Source organism: Cyprinus carpio, chromosome B7, assembly GCF_018340385.1.
Source record: "Cyprinus carpio isolate SPL01 chromosome B7, ASM1834038v1, whole genome shotgun sequence".
NCBI classification, from domain to species: Eukaryota; Metazoa; Chordata; class Actinopteri; order Cypriniformes; family Cyprinidae; genus Cyprinus; species Cyprinus carpio.
The window spans coordinates 12,605,839-12,623,446 of NC_056603.1; the positions used below are offsets into that span (position 1 = coordinate 12,605,839).

At 34.1% G+C, this 17,608-nt stretch overlaps 1 protein-coding gene across 6 annotated transcripts in view; it reads right to left on the reverse strand.

Moving 5' to 3' along the window:
• Positions 1-2,647: 2,647 nt before the first annotated feature.
• Positions 2,648-17,608, reverse strand: part of LOC109092985 (aryl-hydrocarbon receptor nuclear translocator 2) — a 77,014-nt gene continuing 62,053 nt past the window's right edge. For 2 of the 6 annotated variants that reach the window (XM_042727294.1, XM_042727296.1), the window contains 6 exons: positions 15,494-15,617; positions 13,392-13,491; positions 12,997-13,138; positions 11,346-11,511; positions 5,157-5,302; positions 2,648-4,127 (listed from right to left, as the gene is read on the reverse strand). In XM_042727294.1, coding sequence (XP_042583228.1) covers positions 4,029-4,127; positions 5,157-5,302; positions 11,346-11,511; positions 12,997-13,138; positions 13,392-13,491; positions 15,494-15,617 — 777 coding nt within the window. In that variant the 3' untranslated portion in view covers positions 2,648-4,028. Of the gene's footprint in view, positions 4,128-5,156; positions 5,303-11,345; positions 11,515-12,996; positions 13,139-13,391; positions 13,492-15,493; positions 15,618-17,608 lie in introns of all 6 variants that reach the window. The other 4 variants (XM_042727293.1, XM_042727295.1, XR_006155152.1 and 1 more) reach the window with 3 other exon arrangements.

Consider the following 17,608-nt stretch of genomic DNA (forward strand, 5'->3'; position numbering starts at 1 on the left):
CCATACATTTGAACTAATTGAAACTTGCTTGTTCTAGATTTTAACCATGGTTATACTTTTTAAATAATTTTTTTTTTTTCACAACAGTTTATGATGATTCTAAGCTATTTGAATAAATGCATTCTGAAAAAATAAAATCAAATAGATGCAAATAGTTAATAATAAACTGTAAATCTTACCTGTTTCTTAGCGGTTTTGGTTAAGATTGACATATATGCATCACATTTAACTTATTAGTTTATGTTAAAACTGTCATCTAAATGATTGGAAATTTTATATGCAATTCAAATATATAAATCTTACATTTAAGCTTCATTTTTTGAGTGGCAAAATATATTAAAGTTGAAACTACAACACTGATAGCATCTTAAATCAATTTAGCCAGGATGTTAAATAAATGAACACACAAAGGATGGATATAAGCATTAACAGCTTGAAATGGACTGCTCTTTCTGTCTTTGACGTCACAGCTCAGGATTGTCACTAGTGAAGGGAATGTGGTGCCATCAGTCAGTGCTGCTGTCATGACGTCAGTTTTCCAGTGAGTTCATCCTGCATCCAGCAGCGCCAACAGAGAAGAGAAAATCCCATTGAAGTGAATGGGAAATCTAACAGCCTGAACATGACAGACACTCAAAGTTAACTGTCTAAAGCTGAAGGCCAGAATGATGCTTACCTGTTAATCTGACAGAGCGATCCATACCATCTTCTGTTCCACATCCATATGAAGCAATTCAACTGAAAACACCTGAAAACAGCAGGGCAGAAAGTCACATTTTTATTTGTCACTCTAAACCTGTTAATGGTTTTATTGCAAAACCCAACAGGGCCTGACCTGATCCTGTCAGATATGACAGTGTATAGTGCACGCAACATTAAATAAACGCACTGGTAGCGTTCCAAAACAAAAACAGGGTTTGATTGCATAGCTGCAGGCCTGTGAGATGGGGAATGAAATTTTTACTACATGTCAAAAGTGTTTACAATTATTCAGAACTATAACAAAGGATGACAACCCTTTGCATTGCTTTTATGTGTTGAATTTATCTTCTTCATTATTCCAAATAAATGCATTCACTGAACTTAAGATGGTTTCAGTCCACGAAGTTCTTAAATTGTGTCAGATTTAAAGGAATAGTTCACCCAAAAATGAAAATTTGCTTAAAATGTACTCACCCTCAACCCTCAAGATGTACTGTAGATGAGTTTGTTTCTTTATCAGGACAGATTTGGAGAAATGAAGCATTACATCACTTGCTCAGCAATGGGTGCTCTGTGGTGAATGGGTGCCGTCAGAATGAGAGTCCAAACAGCTGATAAAAACATCACAATAATACACAAGTAATCCACACCACTCCAGTCCATCAGTTAATTTCTTGTAAGGTGAAAAGCTGCGTGTTTGTAAGGAACAAAAACATAATTAAGTTGTTTTTAACTTTAAACCATTGCTTCCTCTATCCATAATTTAGCTTTCTCCTGTGAAAAAGGTTGTCTTGTTTATATTAGAAGAGAAATTTGAACAGATCAAGCATCGTTTACAAGCGGAAACAGTTCAAAACAGTTCTAAACAAATATGTTGGTGGATTTTGATGTGAGACGACAACAGGAGATGGACGCCGTCACTGAAGAAATCGTTATTACGGATTATGGATCCGTATTTTGGTCTGAAGCAATGGTTTAATGTTAAAATGCCTTAATGATGGATTTGTTTCGTTCTAACATGGTTTTCGGGTAAATTCTCAGTTATCTTCATCATTATTTGCAAGACATACTTGACTGTTTTGTTTGTTTGTTTGTTTTTTTTACAGTGAATCCCATTAGTTCAAGAAAACTTATCATGGTGTTACGAAACTTCAATGAAAACATGCAGGAATGACAGTGAATACAGCCAGACTTGATGCGGCTGACCTCTGCAAAACATCTCAAGTTTCTGTACTAAACATCTGAGCTGTCATGCGAGCGTTCAGACCGTCTAATCAAAGAGCATCAAGATCCTGTGGAATGCTGCAGACATCTGAAAATATCTTCTACATTAAACCGAGAGGCACGCAATGAACGTTATTTAACGGATCTGATGTTTACGCTTCTAGCCAGTCAAGTCATGTCATGCTTCACCCAGAAGGAACTTCACATGAACATTTTTGACAGTGTACAGAAATGCAATTATACGACAAACTGATATGGTCGCGTGCACGTAGAAGAAAAGCCTCCGCAAAAAAATGACTTGCTATCTGCAGGTCATGTCAGAACGATCATATACAAGATGAGCATGTGTGAATGTTACCACATGGGTTACAACATACCATATTACATAACTGCAACTTGTGATTTCCTTTAAATGAATAGTTCACCCAAAAATGACAATTTGCTGAATATTTTACTCCCCCTCAGGCCATTTTAGATGAGTTTTTGTTTCTTCATGGGAACAGATTTGGAGAAAAGTAGCATTACATCACTTGCTCACCACTAGATCCTCTGCAGTGAATGGGTGCCGTCAGAACGAGAGTCCAAACAGCTGATAAAAACAAGTTATCCTAATGTATTTTGAATATATTTTTTTTATTAATGAATTTTTTTAGGGCAATTCCTACATCATATTAACAGGATAATGTGCGATTCAGCAGCCCAATGAATACAGCTCGCTCAGTTTGATTGAAATCCACATATTCAATGAGAATTTATTGTCACAAGCACAATTTCTCATCATAAAGTTACACCAAAAATAACTGAACACATTTACACAATTTATACAGTCCTAAACTCATTGTACAATGGACAGGCTAACTAAGTACCAAGAGTTTAATATGCACTCACATTGCACACAATGATATTAAACCTACACAAGTATATATAGCTGTATGTGAAATAAATCATGATCCGACATAAAAATCACATTATTTACATTAAACATCCATTTGATTTCCAAAAAGGTTTCACGTCAAGGTCTTTCCATCAGTCCAGAGTTGTGGCACGATCAAATTTCCATGTTATTAGTCCAAAAGTTAATAGTAAGAATCGCAGCTGCCACAAAGATTACAATAAACACAGCGAAATGCTTGATATTTACGCCGCATCTGCTCATATGAGGCTGGTGTCGATTACTTCACAAAGTGACATTGTTGCTAGTGTTTTCATAAGAAAAGTAAAAAAAAAAAAAAAAATGCAACAAAATTTTCAATTCAAATCAAATACTATTTCTGTCTTTACATCCATCTACATTTACTATTAGTTAAGCTAGGTTATAGACATCACTACATAGACTACATTTTACATGGTAAGCGTAAAAAATATTGTTTTTTGTCAGCTAGATGCTGTTTGGCAATGAAAAATGAGGTGCAACACGTGAAGAAAATCCTTCGCTTCTCGAAAGATCGCGAAAATACTTCTGTACGATAAAAACATCAAAAAAAGGAAATCTCTTCATTATATTTATGTGTGTGTGTGTGTGTGTGTGTGTGTGTGTGTGTGTGTGAAAACACTCTTGACTTGAGGTTGCTAGCTGAATCCTAACTTTAACATACAGTAATTCAACGCCAAATTCTGCGTCATATTCACATTTCGCCCAAACCCAGACATTAATTTGCCTGCTTTCTATGTAAATTAGGCTTATTATTGATGCTGCTTTATTACAAGTGAATTATGCCTTGGCATAAATAATCTTGCACTTTAACTGCTCACAAAATTGACTGTAAATGCAAATTTATTTAAAAAATGATGTTTGAGTACATTTTGTTTTAGTGATAATGGCAGCAGTTAATCATCACATGATGGTTAAATGAGGAAGAAGAGCGTCAGACTGGGAATATATTTATTTTGCTCTTTTGTTTGTGAATGAGGGATCAAGCCAAGTGTGTGTGTGTGTGTGTGTGTGTGTGTGTGTGTGTGTGTGTGTGTGTGTGTGTGTGTGTGTGTGTGTGTGTGTCTGAATGCAGAAATGTGTATCAGCAGCGTCATGCGCGTCACATGGGAGATGAAAATACTGCAGTCCGAACCAAAACAAACAAACAATCAAACAAATGAGTGTCCGATTACTCAGAGAACGGCGGGAACATGCCGAGGTCGGCAAAGTCTTCGATGTTGTAATTGGTTGTTCCTTGGGTGGGATCTCCCGGCATCGGCAGCATATCCTGCGGGACAGAAACAGAGCGTGATGTTGAGTCAGATGCTCAGTAGTGTCTGTGAATCCAACTTTAATAGCCGATTCACATCAAGAGATGCTACAAAATGAATTTGCACGACTAAAAGAAGGAACTAGAATCAAATAATTCAAAAGTCTGTGGAAAATAAAAATATTTCTTTCTCAAATGGTTTTTATCACACCTCGGTAATGATGTGTCATATTTGCAAATGAGATTAAGGAGCTACAAACTGAAGAGATGATTTTCACCCAAAAAAATGATTTCAATTTCTGTCTCTAAGACAAAACAATCATATGATTTCAGAGGCATTTTTGATATTGTTAGCTAAAACTTAAAATAAGGCTGAAATTAAATTTACATTTCTGCACAGATGCTTTTATCCAAAGTGAATTCCATTTAAGGTACAATACATTTGATCATTTCTAGCAGGAAAATAAATATAAATATTAATATATTAAATATTCAATTAATAAATATTAGTAAATATAAGAAAAATTAAAATTAAAAACTGACATAAAATATATGTTCAAGTACTAAAATTACTAAAAATCTAAGTACAAATCTGAATAATAATAATAATATAAATAAGAAGAACGCATAGCAAAAATGACAAAAACTTCAAAATACTAAAACTAAAATTAAAACAAAAGATAATAGGCAAACCAAAATATGAATAAATTCTAGAAGATTCTATAATAATATTCTATTAAATTTACTCTTTAATAATAACTACTTGATAAAAAAATAATTATAATAATAAAAAAAAAACAGAGAATGAATAAATAAATGAATCAAAGTATATAAATGAAAATGTATAAAAGTACAAGTTAATTTGAACTATGTGACTTCTTCTTCTTTAGTTTGGTCAGTTTCTTTAGTTTTGTTAACTGCAGCTTGTGCTTTTGCAGTTCAGTCAGAGACCTTCAAATGTTCCCTTTCTCACCAACAGAGCTCCACACTGACTGTACAGCAGACACAGGTGGCTAGTGACAGTGATGTGAATGACAGTGTGCTCACCTGGAAGACCTCGGTCTGGCTGGACTGAGGATGAGGATGTGGGTCTCCTCCCTGCTGGCTGTGGTGTTGACTCTGCCACTGAGACCAGACCTCAGACGGCCGGCTCTGGAACTGTCCTCCGCTCTGGCTGCTCTCAGCCGACACATCTGCACAAATCAACACAGACACATTCACCAACAGACACTTCTTGAGCTTAAAGATCAATGGACTGTACGCAGAGACATTTTTATGGTGTTTTGGTTCTTTTTGCAATTCCAGTGAACGGTTCTTGTATGCAAAAGAGCTGTGAAGTGTCATTATTGTTAACTAAAATAAACAAAAAAAAAAAAAATTGAAAGCTGAAATAAAATAAAATATAAATATTACATGAAAAACTTAAACTTAAAAAAAATGGACAAATAAAAGTAACTGTTATTATTGTTAAGTAAAACTATTAAAAACCATTTGTTAAAATAAAATAAATATTAGATCAAAACTTAAAAACCCTAAAAATTATAAATGGAATAAAATAAAATACCTGTAATAAAAATAAATGTTATTACTGTTAACTATTAAAAACATTTATATTGTTTAATATACAAGTTTAATTACAAGTTTAAATAAAATACAATATTAGATAAAAAATGAACAGAATAAATTATGAACAGAATAAAATGAAAATAAAATAACTGAAAAAAAGCTAAAATGAAATAATGTTGATTAAAATACAATGAAAAACTAAATATCAGATGAAAAACTTAAAATCTATAAACCAAAAAAGAGGAAATTAAATAAAATAACTAAGCAATAAAATTACTAAAAGTAAAACTGAAATGTTTAAAAAATATTAAAAAAGCAAACTAATAAAAATAAACATAAAATTACTAAAACAGTAGTAAAACAGTGTTCTACAGAAAAAAAAAATAGAATAATGGTATAAATGATGGCAGAATATTGTGATACAGATCCCTCGCTGCTTCTCAACCAACATGTTTAGACTTTACTGTATCAACTTCCACATTAACTCCAGCACGTCTACTTCCGCAGCATCTCAATCGAGCGTGCATGCGTGCGTGTAAAACACTTCAAGCGTACGACCTCCATTTCACTCAATCTGTGGCACGGGGGGAGAGACATTTACTACAGACTGACAGAATCATTTAAACGCATGCATCCAGTGTGTCTTCACCCGCGGGGCCCGAGCCTTCGCTTAGGAAAGAGCGAGTGGAGCAGACTAATGCGCGGCGTGGGTGGCTGTTTCGCAGGATGGCACAGCGGCGCACTCGGGCTGTTTCTCATATTCTCCAGGTTGATGAAGCAGTGATGTAAGGTCAAACTTCTCATTTCCCTACTGTGTGAGCGCTTGCCGAGAGCGGCCCTCCTCTGGCTCTGTTTCTGCCTTCTTTCCCTCAAGGTTCGGCCGTTTGACGCGCCTCGTAAATCTCTCTATCAATTTTTCTATTCGTCTTTGGTGGCGTTTCTCTCTCCTAGCCATCTTTCTCCGTCCCCATCAATCTGAAATCCACGTACTTTGTGTTCTCCCTCCGTGTCTGGAGCGCTCATGTAGCGCGTATCCTCCGGTAGCTCCATCAAACGTGATTCTCAAAGATGTAACGCTACAAAAAGTCTGCGTGACAAAAGCAAACAGCGTTCAAAGAAAGTGCAGAGCTTTGCTGTTGTTCCTAAGCTCTCTTCAATCAATACGAGGACTGAAAGCACATAGTACTCTTGCTTTCATAACGATAAATGCAGCTTTTGAAAGAATGCTGGATTTCACGTACACGTATAAAGACTGCAATTAAGGCACAATGTAACATCATCTCAGCATGAAACGTTTGAATGAAGGCGGTGTGATCATTGTTTATGCATTGCATTAGCTGAGAAAGTAAGGCTAGATTGTATGAACTATGAAGCACAAATCCAAAGCTGGTTTATCTGTAAATATAAAACTGTATTGATTTTCTGTTTATATTGGTGTAAACAGTCACTAGGCGATTCTCTTATTCTTCCTCTGTGGAATGTATTTATTTATTGTGGGGACTGAAAACTCTTGAAACATCTGTGTAAAAACATTGATCATGCTTCGGAATCAATAACTAGCAGTCAATTCACTTTGAGCATTTACAAATAAAGAACTATTTGATTTTCTGAAGTTCGTAGCATTTGATAATGACACCTAATAAATCTGCCCTCAGATCATGATATGAAAATGTTAAAATTTCAGAATGACATTTCTGATCTTCAAACAGCTGCTCTGGCAGTGATGTGCGCCTGTCACTTCTCATTTCCATCAGAACTGAATAGGAAATATGAAAATATGGTTTTTAAAGTTCTTTGGGAAAAGTGCAAAGTTTATTTTTTTCCTCATTTTAACACTTTGTGAATTTATCATAGAGAGAAAGTTAAGTACATTTCAGCTAAATGTAACATTTGATACTTTGGCAAGAGTAATTAAAATTATTAATGAAAATATTATAATAAGTAATTAAGATTCTAATATTTTATACAGCGATGCGTGTGTGTGTGTGTGTATAATATATATATATATATATATATATATATATATATATATATATATATATATATGATGTTATGATATATAAAATATTTAAGATAAGCAATATTTTTATACAGCATAAATATAATTAGACAATTTTTATTATTATTATCAGTATTTATTTAGCAATGATGCATTAAATTGACTTAACATGACAGTAAAGTCTTTTGCATTGTTACAAATAAACTTTCAAATAAATGCTGTTAATTAATAATTTAAATTTTCTATGATCAAAGAATCACTGTTTTCACAAAAATATGAAGCAGCACAGCTGTTTTCAGCATTGATAATCAGAAATGTTTCTTGAGCATCAGATCGGCATATTAGAATGATTTCTGAAGGATCATGTTTTTTTGAACTGAAGAGTGGTGTTGTTGTGATTTAAGTTTTGCTTTGCATGAATGGATTATATTTTAAAATATATTACAATAGAAAACAGCTAATGCAATTTTAAATAACATTTCACAATTTTACTGTTTTTACTCTATTTTTGATCAAAGAAATGAAGCCTTAGTGAGCAAAAGAGCCTTGAAGTAGTTTTATTTCCAACTTTCTACTAGGTTTTTTGATTAACAATGCAGTTTTTGTTTCTCTTTGGTCAGCTGTGACCACAAATAAAGCACATACTTACACAAACTCAAAATTAAAATACATGCGCTCAGTTTACTGAAAACTGGGATTAAACAGATTCATTCCAAATACTGAAAAAGACATTGTGTCTTCCTGCAGTCTCAAAGTCCTTTCTCCCGTTGCGTGTTTAAGTGCCATCCACATGAGGAGGCGAAGATAAATGTTCCACTTTCCTTAATGACAGCATATTAAAAAAGAATGATCTGGACACGGCTTCATTTTCAAGCGGCTGGCAGAAGCCTTCAGGGTTTGGAAAGCCATTCGGAGCCTGCTACACTTGAAATGGAAGTGGGTTTTTAATGTCACCTGTTTAACATAAATTAAATGCATTGAATACATTAAATGGACACACTAATCACAGGTTCAAGATAGAGAGTTTCCCTCGAGGGACACAACAATGGGGAAAAAATGTCATCCTTTAAAAGTCTCCGTATGCACGCCCTTCTTCAAATTAAATTCGGTTCGTAGACCTGAATGTGATGGAGAAATCTGAGGCGGCTTTAAACGGATGTAATGCAATAACAACGATTCTATAGTTTCTCGCTTTAAGCCGTTCAGCATGTTTTGCCTTCAGTCAAGGAATGTGAAAAGTTGCACAATTGTGTTTGTGTATCTGTGCCCTTCGTGTCACGCTGGTCAAATTCCTCACTTTAAAGTGTCAGGATACAGAAACTAGATATCTCTTGCATGAGTTTAAAAGGTGCAAGGCTTGACAGATTAATTAAACCCACTGCAGGCTGTTTAAAGTCCTGACAAAAGAAATGGAAGTCAAGAGCAACAGTTGAACTGATGTTCCATCAGCGTGATCTCTAGGATGGGACAGGATTGGGCGATGGCTCATATCATGGTATGAGGAATTTTATATTGTGAAAAAAGTGAATGCATGAATAATAACAAATGTAAAAAATAACAATATTTAAAAAACATGCAATATTTCATATATATGTTTTCCTGTAATATAAATAGTAATATACTATTTATAATAAAATCATGTATTATATTACTTTTCTTAATAATTCTATAAAAAATATTTACATTTAAAAATAATATAAAAAAATAAACATGCAATATTTAATTCATCTGGATTTTTGCTCACACACACATTCTATAATGTAAATAATAAATAACCTATCTTATATTATATATTAAAAAAATAAACATGCAATATTTAATTAAGCTAGATTTGTTTACATATATATATATATATATATTATATATATATATATATATATATATATAATCTATAATAATTTTATATTACTTTTATCAATAATTATAAAAATATACATTTATAATATTCTAAAATATATTTATAATTGTATATTTTTTTTCTTAAAAATAGTAAATTATAAAAAATATACTGCAAAGCTATTTACTGAAAAAAATATACAGAATATAATTATGAACATCATTACTAATAATCTATAGATATTCATCTACTCTGCTTTGTCTAAGAACACCGTTTATAGTAAAACACTGTAATGCATGGCCTCTCTTGGCCTACTGTTGTATTATATAACTGCTCTGTATCATTTTAAGCAACAGCATCTTTCTTTGTTACATTTAGATAATAACTTCATTAAAAAAGTAATTTTCCAAACTCACTTTCCAAAAAGTTATGTGCATTGTCTAACACTTTCATGATTAATAGTCACTGTTGAGAAGTCATTTGGAAGAGTTTGTAAAACTACGAACACGAACATCTAATTGCCTGCTGTCTAACAATTGTGATCATTCAAACCACAGAAATCTGTTTTTCATATGGTCTATAATAGAGATTAAGTGGCCAAACCAAAGAAACCAGAATAACAAAACCGTTTGTCTCACTATGGACGCGATACAGTCCTCACACAGTCTGCTGTTCATGACACGTCTTTCTGTTGAAGACAAACGACTGTTTCAGTCATTGTCCGTTACTGTCTGGGTTTTATATGGAAGTCTATAAATCATTGTGCATGTAAAAGGCAGTTTATGCAGGCATCTGAACGCGCCCACAGGAGGACTGGTTTCCCAAAGGTGCTGTAATGTGGCCTCTATATGACTGACGTCAGGCTGGATCAGATCACGGTTTGAGGAGCACACCGGATCTTCTGTCAATCACACGGTGAAATCATTCAACCGATTCAGGAACCAACACAGCTGCAGAAGTCTTGAGGCTGTCAAGATGATCAAATTTCGCTAGCGGATATCAATACTTTTAGATTAGCAATAGCAGTTGATAAAAGACAAGGAAAATGAGCACAATCACAACCAATATTTTGGAACCAACAAAACCGACGTTAATGAATGACCATAAATGACCACCAATGTAAAAAAGATTTTTCACTTGGAAGTAAATATAACAAAGATTACTGGAGCACATTTTACAAGAAAATACCATTTATATTTTTCCACTGCAAAAATTTCATGTTTAATTCAATGTTACTTGCCATTTCTTTGTAAGTGCTTGTGAAATTTACTAGCAATTTCTGAGGGAAAAAAGTATAGCAAAAAATGCACAATTACATGTGCATAAATGTAATATATATGTAAGGGACAATGCATGGCTAGCTGTGCATTAAACAATTTTAACGCATGACGTGCAGGGCAGGAACCACCCGACGCGAAGCGCATTAAAATAATTTAATGCACAGCTAGCCATGCATTATCCCACTTATACCTTGGTCATTTGCTAAAAGCAAGCTAAAACTGTGTAAGATGTTTTTACGGAAGGGTTAAAATGACGGTTATTTTCGTCAGTTACGGCTCGATAGCTCTTGAATGAATTGTAGCATTTATAGCAAATGTATCTTTGTCTGCACGTCTCTCTACAAACAATGAAGCTGTGTTACTTCAAAAACAGTGATTTTACACCTTGTTGCTGAGGAATATAATGTAGTGATCTAGTATCTAGGCGATTTTATTAATAAAAGTCGCGGGGAATCGTTGACAAGTTTGTGTGTGTGCACAGTGCAATCTGCAATCTCTGACTCTCTCTCTCTGGTGCAAACAAGCCTTTATTGTCATAAATAAGCAGGTCTTACCGAAAGCATTGCTGCGATTGCCCAGATTGGAGTAGGCGTTTCCAGAGGGCGAGGAGGTGGCGGGGCTGGACAGGGGGCTGTAAGAGGACGGGTCGGCCTGGTAGCTGTGACTGGAGCCCATGCCGAATGGTGAGGACTGGGCTTTACTGGACTGAGTGGGAATCTGCTGCTGTGGTGGAACGACAGGAGACATGAGGATATTATTGTATCTGTTTTTACTGTATTTTTAAATAAGACAAACAAGATCATAAAAGAAATGTTTCAAAAACATTTAAAACAATTAGAATCTCACAATACAGTTATTTTAGCTGCAAATTAAGTGCAAAATTTTGTATTTTTGTTATATAAACCTAATTTTTGGATCATCCAGTAAACTTCATCCCACTTAATTATTTTACAGTTCTGCAAAATCTCTAGTGCTCTCTCTACTCCAATTTTCCCTGGAAACTCTGTTAGGGCCGAGTGTCTGTATCTGCTTAACAACAAATAGGACAATTGGGCTAAAAGTCTTAACGGAGCAGAGCAGAAGGAAGTGCAGTGCTATCACACAATTATAGCTGCAGACAACAGGCTTTGCTTTTAATCAACGGAGAACCACAGAGATTCTTGTGGACCAGCATTTCTCTGGTCTTCTGCATAACAAACGGCTTTACACATGTTATTTATTTAGGATATTATAAATGTGACATGACTGGTGGAAAAAAAAATTAATGATATACATGCATTTTATTGCTTACTAAAGAAATACAGATGACAGACCATAAACCACACACTCAGTTTGGAACTGATTGAAAACACACACGCTATCATGGACGCCACACGCAAGGTTCTTGATGACCCTGGTAACCCTTTCAAATTTAAGCATTAAGCACAGCCTGATGGCCTAAAGATAATATAAAAGCGAACACAACCCAAATGAGTCCCTCTCTTATACTGGTTCATATTATTTTAATTGGACATTGTGTTGCACTCACAATTTGTACAGTTTCCATTCATACTGCTATCCAGTTTTCAAACTTTTTGCATATACAATAAAATAATAAATTATTTTGAGTCATTTTAGGTTTTGTATTATGATTATTATTTAATAATAAATACATATTGTTTATTATTTTATTAAGTATATATATAGTTTCCTGCCACATACAAAAACGTTGCAAAATATATTAATATTGTACATATGTATAAATGTAATATGTTTTTACAATTACGTAATATGTAATAATTTTACAACCATTTTTATAGAAATTATCGTTGATTGTTATTTGTTTTTATTAAATAAATTATATATATTTTGCCCGCTAAACATTCCAAAGTTATAGTAAATAGTTGCAAAAAATAGTAAAAATAGTGCTTGTATGTATGTATGTATGTATAAATGTATGTATGTGTGTGTATATATATATATATATATATATATATATATATATATATATATATATACAGATATTTTTTTATGCAAGTATGAATGGATTACTGAGCCCTGAATGATCATTTTCAGCCATTGCTCCACATCCTAACCGGGATCTGGATATAGTTCTCTCATTACAACACTAAAGAGAAATATTCCATTACTGTAAGTAAGCTAATGGAGACTAGAGCGCCAGTGGGCAGTGGAGACACACAAAGCCAACGATGGGATCGTTCTCACCTGGCTGGAGAAAGGAGGTCTGCTTCCTGTCCAGGACACCTGGCCGGCGTTGATCTGCCGGGAGATCTGGGTCAGGTTCTGTCCAGCTGAACCGGCTGTGGACTGGATGTCATTGACTCCTGGGACGTGGATCACAGATGAGCTGAAAGACACACATGCACCACATCATGTGAGTGAATTAAACCAACCCAGCGGCCAGCTCTCTTAATTCTCTGTGAAACATCTGAAAGCCTTTTCACACCAAGTACAATGCTTGATTACAGACCCCTTTACCAATGCCATTTTAGCATCTTTGATATGCTACTATATTTTTCATTAATATTTCAAATTTGAATTAGATTTTTTACATGTCCTGTCTTCATTTTGAATGAAGTGTGAAGTGTGTTTGTCCATACCCGAAGCTCTTGCCGGAGTGTCCAGGCTGGAACGGGCTGCCTTGAGAGTATAACTGCTGTCCACCAGCAGTGGAGGACGGCACCATCATCTTCTTATCAGCTAAACACAAACAAACACTAATCCTTATCGAGCTCACACTGAATGACTGCATTTAAGAGAGGAGACACAGTCACACATCACATTACAGCAACATCTTTATCAGCTACACAGAGGTTAAAGCCTAAGCCTGAACTTTTTCCAGGGGAGGGGTGGTTCATCACATGCAAAGAATGCAATGACTGTAGCAACTTTAACATTTGAAAGGATACTATGACAAAGTTATATATGGTTGACCTGAAGAATGAAAGCTATATCATACACTTGGAAAATTATGAGCTATATCACTGCTTATTGACACTAGGGGTGTGACAATACACAGAGATGAGACAAAATATAGATACTTGGTTCACTAGAACGTGACAATATTTTAATACTATTTTTAAGAAATGTTCAAATGACAAATTATTTGCCTTTTAATTACAAAAAGTAAAACAATGCAGTTGTATTTAACTAATCTAGGGCTGTAACTAATGATTATTTTGGTAATCAAGTGATCTACTGATTATTTTTGACAACTGATTATTCTGATATTTTTTAGTAACACAAACAGACCTAAGTGAAACCAGGCTTTAGTTTGACTATTTATATATAAACTAATGATGAGGCAATAATAATTGGCAAATAATAAAATATCAAAAAGTAAATACATGGTTTAATTGAACAACACTGTTAAAATACATAATGTAATATGCCTATACATAATATGAACATAACCAACTTAAGTACATTATGTATTGTAACAAATACCTGCAGAGAGCGCAAACGGTCTGGTGACATTTCACTTTACACCGCGATTAAACTGTTTAAATCCATGAAATTTTAATATTTGGGCACATGCAGAAACTTTTGAAATCGCAAAATACAATAAATGGCATTTTTAGACATAGGGTGATGCATTCTCCTGTGTTGGCAAAGGTTTATAAATTATTTACGTTACAAATCTAGTGAGATAATGCACACTGGTTTCCCAGATGAACGTTAAGCAATTCAAATTCACAGCACATGCAGAGGAAGAGTTTAGAAGAGCCCCTTTCACACATACCATCTTCACTGGTAAATTACCCTTTAAGAGACTGTGTGTAAGCAGGACCTTTTCAAAAATCCCGGTAAATTTGTTCTGGCAATCTTGTCATTCTTACAGAGATTACATGATTACTCTGAGCTGTTTACAAAGCTTCGCTGCTTTTTAATTAGTTTTCTATCTAAATATGCGCTAGATGAACATCTTTGACCATTGCGCCTCGCAGCTTTTTTAACGTGTCGCGCTTCTCCATTCATCAGGGCTGCAACTCTGTAATTGGATACTATTATGTGCATCTCATGTTTATAAGAGCGAAAAATTCTGATTGGCTAGTAATGTTAGTTTGGTTGAGAGTGAAAGCTATGCTCCTCTCATACCACTGGTAGGTGAACTCATGGACTCGAAAGTGATAAACATGTTTTTTTTTAATTTTTTTTTTACGTAGGATTATTTTGGCTGCACATTGGAGATCCAGTGTTGTGCCCAATTTTGACCCCTTGCCAAATTATGACCCCCCTCATTGAAGGCACTACCTGATTGCCTAATCCTAACCCCTCCCCCACACCTACTCCTTAACCTACCAATACTAGGGGGGTAATAATCTGTAATAATCCGGCATGGTGCCGGAGAACTTTAAGCCCTGGCCATGGCAAAAAGAAAAGAGGAACAGAGTCAAACTATAGAGCAAAGGCATGCAAACTTATCAGAATTGCCCAGCTTGAAACAGCTAATGACCCTAAACAACTGGCTTTGACCAGCTAGAAATCTGGAATTTCTGAAGGTTGTCATAATATCTACCAAATGCCCCAATCACAGATTGTATACACTTCATATCAAGCATTAAATAGCATACAAACTCGAGCTGGCAGAAATGTGCAGGTTTTGTAATCACATTAAGTGAAATTACAGTAAATTGCATGTTTACACTGAAATCAGTGCATGATGCGGTGCTAGACAGATGTAATATCTGTATGAACATACATCCAGAGATGCCCGTGTACATGTCGCTGAAGCGTGGGTCTCTCTCCTGCGAGAACAGTGAATCGGTTTTGTCAATGGTTTTGCCCGCATCGTGAACGCCGGCTGGGACGCTGGCAACCGGCACCTGTGGACATCAACAAGAGCAGATCTGTCTGTGATTGACATTTCAACTCATGAAAACTGAATGGTAATAAATGCAAAATAAGAAATGATATAAGTATCAGTATATAAAATTTATTGTATAATGAATATATCTAGAATTATATGTTGTGTTTATATATTACATTGTATTGTATACATTGAATAATACACGAGGAACTGTTTTTTTTTCATACTGAAAAATTTGACAATATATTTACTTATAATAATGCATATTCAATAATACTGTACATTTAATAATAAACAGATGTACATGTAATAATATATGGTACGGTGTGTATAAATATATGAACACGTAGTGTGTGTGTGTTTGTGTATAAATACATATTACACACACACATATACATATATATATATATATATATATATATATATATATATATATATACACACACATGTAAATATATCTATATACTATATATATATATATATATATATATATACACATACACACACATATACATACATATATATATATATATATATATATATATCTATATATATATATATATATGATGTGAAAACTACAAGCACTAGTTTCCCATATATGGAAATGTATTATTTAATATAATTGCATTATATTATTTTCCAATATATTCCCATATATTTTTGTTTTGTAAGGGCAAACGCAGGAACCAATAATGACGGTCACTTTCGAACACTTTCTAAATTGCAGACAGGTGTTAAACACTCACAGACCGTAAACGCTGATGGGTGCTACCCAACATCCCATGTGTGAGACGTTATCTGTTTTCAACAAACAATCCTCTCTTCTTTATTAAGACTGACTCAAATGACCCCTTTAACAAAAATAACATATGATATAACATAACAAAATGAACACTTATGACTCAAAGCAAATGTGTGTTAAGTTGTAAAAGTTGTCAAAGAAAGATAAAGATGGAGGGCTTATTCCAAATGTGTGACTTCACCTCATAACTATGGCCTATTTTTATAGCACAGATCCTCAGAGAGGGAGTTAACGCTCCACGGCTGAAATGACTACAGTTATGCAGATTCACTATCGCATTTATCAATCATTAGACACAGTAACATACAATGCCGTTCCAGCATGCATCTCATCCTAACACTTGTCACAAAGCATCAAGTGCACAACAGTGACCTCACACTTTGCACTGGAAACAATTCTGGAAGATCTTTTTTGCTTTTATTTCATCCATTAGGATTTAAAAAAAATTTAGAGTCCTGAGCCATTTATGAAATCAGTGATTTTGAGATGAATTAAAACATTACAAACTCTGATTTAAAGCAAACAAGTTCTTGAAAATCAGGAAAACAGACCTAAAGTTGGCATGAAATGGAAGTTGCAACAGACTTTATTTCTAGCTTAACACACAAGAATAAAAAAAAAAAAAAATAGGGAGGAACTTCATTCGTTTGTTGATTATAAAGTAAACAGTGAGCATTGCATACCGGAATAGAGGCAGAGATAAATGCAAATTGCTTGTATACTTCATAAAATGAGCATAGGATGAGCAAGTTATGACAATTTGAAAAAAATAAAAAATGCATGGGTGAATAAAATGCATGCATAAAACACACATTAAAAATATAATGTTTAATTTTGATTTCATGCTGACTTTGGATTATTTTATGTGATAATGAAATGCACATCCCATAAAGCATTGCAAATGACAATTAAATGAAAAATAACAGTGTACAATATATAATAGTGTAATATAACGGTTTAATTTTTCCCTTATTAGTATAGAATGAATGTATTTTACTAGTTGTCGAATATGTGTGTTTGTTTGTTTTTTAATGCCACACCAGCTTCTTTGCATATTTTCATTATAAAAACCATACTTGGGTTGCTGAAATTACAATTTTAATAACTTTAATGTATTAACTTTAATGTAAATAGTATATTTAAGAAAAAAATTTCAAGGGTGTCATAAATAAAACAACTTTGATACATAAAACAGAAAAGCTAAA